The sequence below is a fragment of the Lolium rigidum genome, chromosome 1 (genome assembly GCF_022539505.1).
Source record: "Lolium rigidum isolate FL_2022 chromosome 1, APGP_CSIRO_Lrig_0.1, whole genome shotgun sequence".
NCBI lineage: Eukaryota > Viridiplantae > Streptophyta > Magnoliopsida > Poales > Poaceae > Lolium > Lolium rigidum.
The window spans coordinates 62960106-62970777 of record NC_061508.1 but is presented as its reverse complement, the minus strand read 5'-3'; the positions used below and the strand labels follow the sequence as shown (position 1 = coordinate 62970777).

Genomic DNA, 10672 nt, shown 5'->3' with positions numbered 1-10672 from the left:
CCTATGCTCGCCAAGTTCCTGCGCAGTTTCCATTCCGACGACCTCCGCCGCATCCTCCTCCACTCCGAGCCCACGCTCCACTTCCCCCTCGTCATCGAGTGAGCACTCCTCCAACTCCAACTCCGCCCCGCCCCCGCTCTGCTCCCCCCGAACCCTAACCCCGTCTCCTCTCGCAGCTTCGCGGAGCTCTTCGATTTCGACACCGAACTGGGCAACGCACTGTACAACGACCCCAAGGGCTTCCTCCCCGTCTTCGACGCCGCCGCTCAACGCGCCCAGGCGAGCAGACCAACCTTCTGCACTACATGCATCCCCCATTTTTTTCCCGTTTCCTTACCATCGGTTTTACTAGCAGAGTGAGGTGTTGGAAATTCTCAACAAGAGCGAGTTGATGGGGACTCCGGATAAGTCGAATCCCGCCGCGGCGAAGAAGGAGTTCGTGCACGTGCGCGTCAACACCTCCGGGTCGCCGCTTCTATTCCCGGGTGCGCTCGCGCATGCTGCTTCCCTGTTTGTTGAAATGCTTGCAAGACTATCCCCTGATTCAGCTATGATGGTGTTATTTTTGCAGAATCGTCGCCGAGCATTGGGAAGGTAAGGGTGAAGCATAGGGGGATTCTGCTGACCTTGAAGGGGACTGTGATCAGGTCAGGTGGTGTGAAGATGATCGAGGGCGAGCGGTGGTACCAGTGCAGGAAATGCAGCTACAGGTTTGTGATGCATGTTCAGGATGGATACCATAGTTAACAGTATGTACCAGACTACTAGTATTGGCTGAAATTGAATCCCTTCAGTCTGCAAGCAGTATTGCCTTGTTAAGCATAACTCCGAACCACATATTAGTGTTAATTCAGTAATTTAGAGTGTGATCAACTAATTAAGGTGGTTAGGCAGTGGATTTTCTTAACAAACCAGATAAGGTATCGTATCTTGCTGAACTGAAGTCAATATCTGTTTTCATATGTAACTAAATGTTCTTAGTTGTGCTGGCAAGATTATCATCTTCTGTTACGATGCTGGGAGACACTAGCCTATTTCGGTGGCTTAAGCCCGCAAGCCAAAAGCTGGGCGAGCAAGTTTGCAATCAGAGTTGAAGCTTCTCTTCCATGTAGTTGAAAATCATGCAGTGTGAGAGGCTTAAGTGCTTAACTAAGGAAGTAGCATTGTTTCTAAGAATTTTGTGAGACACATTCAAGAGACTGAATCAATCCATTGCTTGCCTTGCTAAGAACTTCAGATATATTATTTTGTGCCTCTTAACATGCGAAGATCTCCTCATTACTTCTTACAAGGTGTTGAATTTACTTGAATGTCATGAACCCCTACATTTTTGTCATAGATACACCAGTCCTTAATTTATTTCTCTATTGAATAGTTTCTGCTGCCACCCTGAGCTAGAGGCTGGGAATCGTATAACTCTTCCTGCATCTTGCCCATCCACGGTATTGCATTTCCTTTCTTCTTTCTAAATTGAAGGTAGTGTATGATTTCACTGAGTGAAAAACAGTATTAATTATTCTGGTTCGACCTATATTTCTCCACCTCTGGTGGACAATGGTATTATCTTCTTATGGCCAATGCACATGCTATCTACTGTTTTTATTTATACCTGTTTACATTTCATAATTGTTTGATGCTGTACGCCATATTCTGTGAAGTAGCTTCTAATAGTTTTGCTATTCATCCAGAGTTCAAAAGGCTGTCCAAGTGCTTATTTCCAATTAATTGAAGATAGCATAACCTGTCATGATTATCAAGAAATAAAAATCCAAGAAAGCGTACAACTTCTCGATGTTGGGTCTATACCCCGTTCAATGCCCGTGATTTTGATGGATGACCTTGTTGATATTGTTAAAGCTGGAGGTAGGTAGCCTCTTTGGGCTCATACATTCATAGGGGTCTGTGAGAGATTATGTTTTGCTGATCTTGAAAATAAAATCACAGTGCTTAATCTTTATATAAGGAGCTTAAGCAGATAAGTTAGGAAATTTCTTATGTTGATTTCTCATTGTTCCCAAGTCCCAACTTAAAAGTGATGTGTTTCGTTTGCCTGAATTGCATCCTATACAGTCAACTGTGTTTTTTCTTCAGATGACGTCATTGTTAGTGGTATATTGTCTGCAAAGTGGTCCTCTGATGTTAAGGATGTGCGTTGCAACCTTGATCCTGTCTTTATTGCCAATTATGCGAGGTAATTGATAAGTCGTACTATGGTTCCGATCCAACTTCAGCTCTGATAAAGTAGTATGTAATTTCTTTCCCATTTGTGAGTCTTTGATTTATGCACATTAATCATTAGGGTTTTCAATAATTTTCAAGCATGTCATGGGCCAAGTATGGATATTTGCTCGTTGAAGCATTGTTATTTCATTTGTAAATATTTGATTTATGCACATTAATCATTATGTTTGTAATATTTTTCGAGCATGTCATGCACCAAGTATGGATGCTTGCTCCTTGAAGCATTGTTGTCCCTAGATATCATGCTAATTAAGAACCTGCAAGTACTCATTCACTTCTCTCCAGATCAATCAAAGCAATATCAAAAGCTTTAATATGTTATTGCTACTCCATAAAATTTATGGAATTGCTGTTGATGTTCTTCTGTTGGGTTTCATATCTAGCCTACCCCAACATGCTTGGGAAAAAGACTTTAATGTTGTTGTTGCTGTTGATGTTTTCCCGTGTTAGTATATTGGGTTTGTGTTGAAAAATGGAATTCTTTCATGTAATAGATATTGTCAATGTCTACAGTATCATTTGGTCTTATGTGATGGGAAGCCTTCCTCTACAGTTTGTGATGCGAGTCGATGATGTATTTCATTCCACTCATTCCACCATGGACAACATTTGTTCAGCGCTTTTGGGTTGCTGAGATGTGAAGTTTAGACAATGCTAATGCCTTCTGTAGTGCTGATTTTTATGAATGGCTTATGTCTATTCACTGTGCTTTACAGGAGAACTAATGAGCTGAAGTCTGGTATAGACATCCCTGAGGAAATTATCCAGGAGTTCGATTTTTTCTGGGAAAAACACAGAGATACTCCACTAAAAGGTTCCTAAGCTGCCTGGATCTTTCGGTTGGCATGCTTCTAGTTTTCAAGCTATAAAACCGTGATCTTCTGTATCTCAAATTGCATCCTGCAATTTTCTTGCCATTTAATCACTGCTATAAGTTACATATTTTCCTTTTTGGGTACATAGGAAGAAATGAAATCTTGAAAGGCATTTGTCCTCAGATTTATGGGCTATTCACGGTAAAGCTTGCAGGTATGCTACTTTCTCACAGTAAGCTGTACTATTGGTAATTCAGTGGTGTTTTTAGCCTTGTATGGAAGGAAATCATTAACTAATATGTTCTTAAGGATTCCCGTGTCAAATACTGTTATAGCATATTAACTACTCGTGGTATATTTATTTTTCAGTTGCTCTGACATTGATTGGCGGAGTGCAGCATGTTGATGCTTCTGGAACAAAGGTTCGTGGTGAACCACATATGCTTCTCGTTGGTGATCCAGGTACTAATGTTCATAATCACACGCTTTTTTGAGAGGGTTTAGCTTTATCATGTTATATTTTTACACAAAGAGAGACAACTCCCCACCACCAGCCGTCCAAAATTACATATTCAAATATTCACATCAGTAAGTACTTGATATTTCACAGTAATAGCGGAATGCCGTTGAGTTGGTACATATATACGAAAATATCTAATCATATAGCACGTGAGTCTCCATCATGACCACAAAAACTGAGAGTTAGAAGAAACAAAAAAAACTTGCAATTATCATAACTATAAAAATAACCATATGGTAGAAATCTTGGACAGATGGCCCACCAGTCATGAAGAAGGCGGAGAGGAGATGCTATGGCAGATGAACTGTCACCTCCAACTCAAATACTTGTAGGAGTAAACATAAATATTTTAGCTGATGATTGCAGATCTCGGGTTTCTTTGGATTCATTGGTGTTTATTTCCCGTGCACCATCCGAAATTCGAAATGTATCACCTGCAAAAATCCTGTGCTTTGAAATCCACTAGGAATACGTAGTACATCTTGTGTTCTCATATTCCTATCTTTTCTATTTCCTGCAATCCAATGTGGCCCTGAAGTAGTAAAAGCAAGATCAGAAGTGATACTGTTCAAGAGTTCATAGACATGCCATGACATGCAAACACAATAGACAGTTGAATAAAACAATGAGCCTACTATCCTAAAACTTACTTCGGTGGTGCTAAATCCAAAGTGGCATGCAGTAGAAACCTACTAGATACACTCTAAAAACATTTTCGTTGTTAAAAATACAAATACATCCTAAAACTTACAAGATTGCACTATTTACTTTTCTGTACCACATCTAAAGATTGTACATATACATTTGATGCAACTGTATTGTGCTTTGTTGAATTTCAGGTACTGGTAAATCCCAGTTTTTGAAGTTTGCTGCTAAATTGAGCAACCGTTCTGTGATTACAACTGGTCTTGGAAGTACCAGTGCTGGTTTGACTGTCACTGCTGTCAAGGATGGAGGTATATATGTTTTAGTGTTCAACATCACCATTCCTTGTCAGCATTATACATTACTTTGGTGTCATTTTCTTTTGACATTAGTACTGGACTACTGGTTTTCTTGGTTCCAATGTTCATTTGAATTTAATGATAGGTGAGTGGATGCTTGAGGCTGGTGCCCTTGTCCTGGCTGATGGTGGTTTATGCTGCATAGATGAATTTGATAGGTTTGTCTGTTTCTTTCTCCAATTGCTACCCGGTACCATTATTCACTAATGCGATTAGTGGCTCTTGTTTTATCTGAGAACAGATTCCAGTTCCTGATCTGTCACTTAACTGTCCTGGCACTGAAAATATTGAGAATGGATTATTATGAGAGGTTTTTTCATACATGAGATTCACTGATGGATCAGATCCTTGTATATTTAGCTTAAATGATCTCATCTGGACATAGTTCCCAACCGAGCTGATACCTCCCTAATCCCTATCCTATAGTTCTGGGGACCCGCAGCTGCAAAGCCCCAGCCTCCCATCGAGCGATTGATCTCCCATATAATATGCATGCATATTTAAGCTGTTTTTTCTGATGTATTATCCATGCTAAATGCATAGCTTTTCTTTGGAGTGTTGGGAGACATACTATGTTATTATTTCATGCTCTTGGCCTTCTGCTAAAATCAACGCAACACCTGTTAACCTCAATGTCTTATCTGACATATATCCTGTCTAACATTCTCATCATAGTATGCGAGAGCATGACAGGACAACAATACATGAAGCCATGGAACAACAAACAATAAGCGTTGCAAAGGTACCAAGCCTTTTTATTCGATACAATTGCCATTTAATGAGCCATTCAAGCTCACCACCCATGCACCTTGATCATGGATTATTATTTCCTATTATCTTTCAGGCTGGACTGGTGACAACACTCACTTCGAGGACTACTGTCTTTGGTGCCACTAATCCCAAAGGACAGTACGATTCTGATGAATGTACTGCACTTAACTCAAACAGTATAGCCATGTTACTTCAAAAAGTTAAAAAACTTAAGGCAATATTTCAGGCATCACATATTGACTTCTTCAGTTCTCAACGATGACAGCATAACATGTAATTTGTGTTAAGTTTCTAACTCAATCCAAGTGTGGCATAAACACTACCAGAGATGCAATAAATGCCTTCAAAATCACAGATTAACACTATTACGGTTCATAATTTTGATGGTGCAACTGGCATAATGATATTTTATTCTTATAGTAATTTATTTAGATTCATTTGAAGTACATCCATAAACTATATAAACTCTTTTAAATCTACATTAGGATATTGATTTTGCAAGGCATCATAAAGTGGATGCATGCTACTGAACTGTCTGCCCATTTCAAAGTTCTTGACAAGTGTTCATCTAATCTGATCAATGTATCCATGTTTCTTTTTTTCAGCCTTATCTGTGAATACAACACTGTCAGGACCATTGTTAAGTAGATTTGATATAGTTATTGTTCTCTTGGATAGAAAGAACCCTGACTTGGATGGCATAATTTCATCTCATATATTAGCCCAGGTACATTTCGTTGCTTTTATATTGAGCTTGCTCTCTTTTGTTGAGCTTACCCTTCTTAGGAAACATGAAAAATGGCCAAATCATTTATCTCGATTGTGTAGTCTAAACGTATATAAGATGTGGGCCTTATAGGCCTTGCTAAGCTATGGACTATATGCATATACATTAACAATACCAAATAACAACTCTATGTGGTAATATACCAGAATGTCATTTTGGAATAAACTGCTATATTAAGCACTTTTATTGGAAATTGTGCAGAGCACTAAAGCAGAAGAAAAAAAGACAAGTGATTCTGGTGTAAAGAGCACTGCCGCTTTGGGCATAGAAGAGTGGACACTTCCCTTTTTGAGAAGGTAGATAGCCAACATGACAATGTTGAGCCTAGAGATTTTTGCTCTGAAATGAGAGTACATGTGTGTCATTATGTTCTATTGCCTTAGCAAGTGCTATTTCAGACCATGCTTAATGAGCAGCTGATTTTTTTTATTTAGTTTTTCTTATTGTACACTTTACCGCTGAGACTGTTATTGTCACTGTGAATGATGTATAATGATGCTCCATTATCCTAAAACCCAGGTATATCCACTATGTAAGACACCGGTTTAAACCAGTTCTGACAAAGGAGGCAGAAAGAATTATCTCAGGATATTATCAGCTACAAAGGAGTTCTGGAACACAGAATGCAGGTTAGAAAATCATGTATGTTTCCTTGGAGAGTTCTGCAGCCTTTGAAAAACAGTATTTTGTGCAGCGAGAACAACTGTGCGTATGCTTGAGAGTTTGATAAGGCTAGCGCAAGGCATGTTCTTTCATCTCCAGTGGACCTTTCCCCCTTTCAGATATGTTTCCTGACTCTCATCTTGCCTCATTCTTACAGTTCTATTTTCCCCTCTTTTGTAGCACATGCAAGATTAATGTTCAGAAATGAGGTTACAGAACTTGATGCTATTGCTGCCATATTATGCATTGAGTCCTCCATGACAACATCTGCAGTCGTAGACAGTGCTGGAGATGCTCTAAACTCCAACTTCCGAGAGAATCCTGATCAGGACTGTATCCTAACATATTATTCAGACCGTATTTATTCATGATTATTGAAATTTTGACCACTGAAAACCTAAGTTCACAACTGTCTCATGTTTGTTTTGTTTTGCTTTGCTCAACTGCACATGGGAGTTCTTGCATACTATCTTGGACACAGCCTTTAGGGCAAACTAGGATATACTCTTTCCATCGCATGTTAATTTGATTTTGAGCAGTCTGTATGTTGCTGCTGACTGGCTCATTGCCGCTTGAATTACTTACATCAGGAAATGCATCATTGTGACCATAGATTATGTAAAGTGATAATCAGTGTTCCCGATGTCTTTGTTTGTCTTGACATGTATAGATACCAAACAGGCGAATATAATCCGTGAGAAGGTTAAAGGCTACCCACTATTCTAGTCTAGTACTCCATAACATATGCAGCTAGTCGAAGAGCCATGAGCATTCACACATATCATCTTCATTTCTGCATAGCCATATGCTAGCTAAGGTGACATACTCTGGCTTTGAATCATGGATCGTTCTGTTTCTTGGTACTCGATCACAATTGCTGTGTTAGTAAGACTATAATTATAATTATGTAAAGGGATAAGCAATTAAGCAGTGTTCCCCATGTCTCTATTTATCTTGACATGTTAAAGAAATCGAACAGGAGAGGATAGTCCTTACGAAGCTTGAGGACTACCCACTATTCTAGTAGTACATAATATTATAACTGATGCAACAATATGTATATATGTTTGCCACTCCCAGTAAACGGTATTGGTATGGGATTACGGTGGTATGTCACATTAATTTACATTATTTGGTTTGGGCAAGTGAGTGGATCGAATTAATTTACATTGTCTCTCGTTGTGGAACGCAACATGAATATAGCAGAAGCTCAGTTGCACAAGTTCTATAAATAACTTAAGATCGGGTGCTTAGACATGCACTTCACAAATGATTTCGCCATTAGCCCAACATCGGCATAGTTCGAAGGCATCAAACAAGAAATGGAAGTATATGAAATGCAGCTTCATGTTGGTACTGACATTTTTTTTTGAAATTCATGTTGGTACTGACTTATGTGCAAACACCGAACAGGTTGCACTTTGGACGAGTATCGAACGGAGAGACTCCTAATACGTAAGCGCATATAGTAGAATACCTGCACAAGTTCAGAGTAATTTTTTTGCTGGAGGACAGAATACCATGTAGTAAGAATTATCTGGAAAGATAAATGAAGCAATGGAATAAATGGTGGTTCGCTAACCACACGTGCAAATCTGCCTATACGATGATCCAACACTCACAGAATAGGCAAAAGATCCATTACATAGATGTGAAATAAAATAAAAATCAAAACAGAGAATCCAACTATCCAACAACCGCGCCAACCACAACAAAAGCTAGCCAGTTCCCTCTCTCAAAAGAAACCTTCGCTCCTCAGCAACGATCGACACGATGAGTTGATCGAAATGATATGTAACCTGCTAACATACAAGCACTGCCTCCACCCTGGCCTGGGCCCTAGAAGAGTGCCGCGGCCACAAGCCCGGCGACGCCCAGGCCAGCCAACGCCGTGGCCCTGAGCCCGGTGGCGCCCGACTCTGACTGCTTGGTCGGGGGCGCGAGCACGGTGGCCGGGGTCTTGGTCGTGGAACCGCCGGTGCTGGTCGACGGGGACGTCGGCGTGGTGTCCGGCGTGGTGTCAGGGCTGTCCGGGGTCGGGGTAGGGGAGGCCTTGGGCGGCGGCGACGCGGCGGTGGCAGCGGCGACGGTGACGACGAGCTTCATGCCGCTGCTGCAGTGTCCGGCGACGCCGCAGATGAAGTAGTGCTTCCCCGCGGTCTTGAGCGCGACGGTGCTCGCGCCGCTGCCGTCGCTGCTGAGCGCGTTGGCGGAGGAGCAGGACGCGTAGTCCGCCGCGCTCACCTCGTCCACCGTGTGCGCCCCTCCGGCGAAGTTGAACACTGCAAAAGGAAAACGGCCGGCCGTGAGTAACTGCGTGGCAAACAAACTAGGACGCAACGGTGCTGAGAGACAAGCTGTGTCAGGGAACGTGCAAGTACTAACCGAGGGAGTCGCCGACTTTGAACTTCTTGTCGCTGGCCCAGGTGGTGTAGTCCGCCCCGGTGGTCCAGCCGGAGGTGTCGCCGACGGTGTACTTCGCCGCGGACGCCGCCAACGCGCAGCTCGCGACCAGGAGCAGCACCGCCAATGCCAGATTGGAAGCCATCGCAGCAGCCAAAAGCTCAACCAGCCAACTGAATCGGAAACGAGAATGCAGCGGTGTCAGACCGCCAAATTGCGCTTGTCAGTCGAGATCGATCGGTCGGTGTGCAGTGCGGAAGATTGCAGGCCAGGGCGGCGTTATATATACACGGGAGGGTTGCACCGGCGATGGCGACGATCGGGACGCACGGCGCGCGCGGCAGCTGGGAGTTGGTGAAGTGGGTTCCGTTGGAGTTGGTTGGGAGCAGGAACCACCGGCCCCGTCGTTGTGCCTTTTTCCAAGACCTCCGCGCGACGCGTAGACACGAAATGCCTTAGAAACGACTCTACTCCAGCTTAGCTACCACACTGTTCGCTAGAACGATAGACAATACACAACCTTTGGAGAGGAGAAAACACATGTTTTTCGTGATCTCAAAGCTTCCCAGAGTACCAATTGATGCTTTAGCTATTTACTTTCTTTCGGTTGCCACATCTTTCTCATGATGAACGCGCGTCGCAGGCATGATATTCTTGCGATCGATCGATCGATCGGTGCGAAGAAAGAGTAGATTACTTGGCATTATCATCGGACTCGCTACATCTCTCTGAGGTTGCCGTTGCCTAGCTAGCTTTCATCGGTGACTGACAGAGTGGCTTACTAGCGGTGGGTGTGGGTCCATGGACATCGTGTTTCCGTCTGGAGAACTAGTAGCAATGAGACTAATCACCATCTGTTCCCGGTAGTCATGTCCGGTCTCCATGGGAATCAGCTACTCCCTCTAGTTTATTACAAAGGTTATAGTACGTACTAAATCAGCAACAAATAATATGGATTGATATTTTTCAAGAAGAACCTCGCTTGCGAGCTTGCTAGCTACCGGCTCTTCGTACAATGACGCGTCAGTGTTTGCCCATGTCTAACGCTCTTCGTACAATTGGCTAAGCTATAAGGTAAAGCAATGGTTCTCTTGTGTTTGGTGAGTATGTACGTACTTCCGTCTTAGTTCATCGTTTGAGCGAAGTCACCTACCCTCTGGAAAGGGACTTCTCCAAACACTTTCAGATGTTACAGTTGCCTAGCTAACTAGCAATTGCTTTGTGAAACAAATGCCTTTGAGGTTGACCCATCTCATCTGCTGATCCAGTATATAGCAAGCAATCGATAGAGAGTGAAATATGTGGCCTGGAAACGCTGCATTGCGGTTACATTGATTAGACCACTTTGTGCTTGTGGATTTCTTGTTATATCCAGCTGGATGAGAAGAAGACCAGAGAACAAGCTAGCGACCACATGCCATGGACCCCTGGGCATCGATCTCCAATCAGGTTGGTGATCACGTAGTAC

At 42.5% G+C, this 10672-nt stretch overlaps 2 protein-coding genes across 2 annotated transcripts; one reads left to right on the top strand and one right to left on the bottom strand.

The window, feature by feature from the left end:
* Positions 1-7172, top strand: LOC124708823 (probable DNA helicase MCM9). The gene is made up of 19 exons (XM_047240477.1): positions 1-98; positions 177-279; positions 356-485; positions 572-710; positions 1376-1442; positions 1689-1863; positions 2092-2191; positions 2958-3055; positions 3205-3270; positions 3426-3518; positions 4416-4532; positions 4666-4738; positions 5256-5322; positions 5425-5506; positions 5957-6078; positions 6340-6434; positions 6658-6767; positions 6833-6880; positions 6982-7172. The coding sequence occupies exons 1-19, from the start codon at positions 4-6 to the stop codon at positions 7170-7172; spliced, it is 1971 nt and encodes a 656-aa protein (XP_047096433.1). The 5' UTR covers positions 1-3.
* Positions 7173-8532: 1360 nt separating this feature from the next.
* Positions 8533-9437, bottom strand: LOC124674296 (blue copper protein-like). The gene is made up of 2 exons (XM_047210341.1): positions 9187-9437; positions 8533-9083 (listed from the first exon to the last, which is right to left on the bottom strand). Exons 1-2 carry the CDS (start codon positions 9347-9349, stop codon positions 8641-8643), a joined length of 606 nt encoding a protein of 201 aa, XP_047066297.1. The 5' UTR covers positions 9350-9437; the 3' UTR covers positions 8533-8640.
* Positions 9438-10672: the final 1235 nt, after the last annotated feature.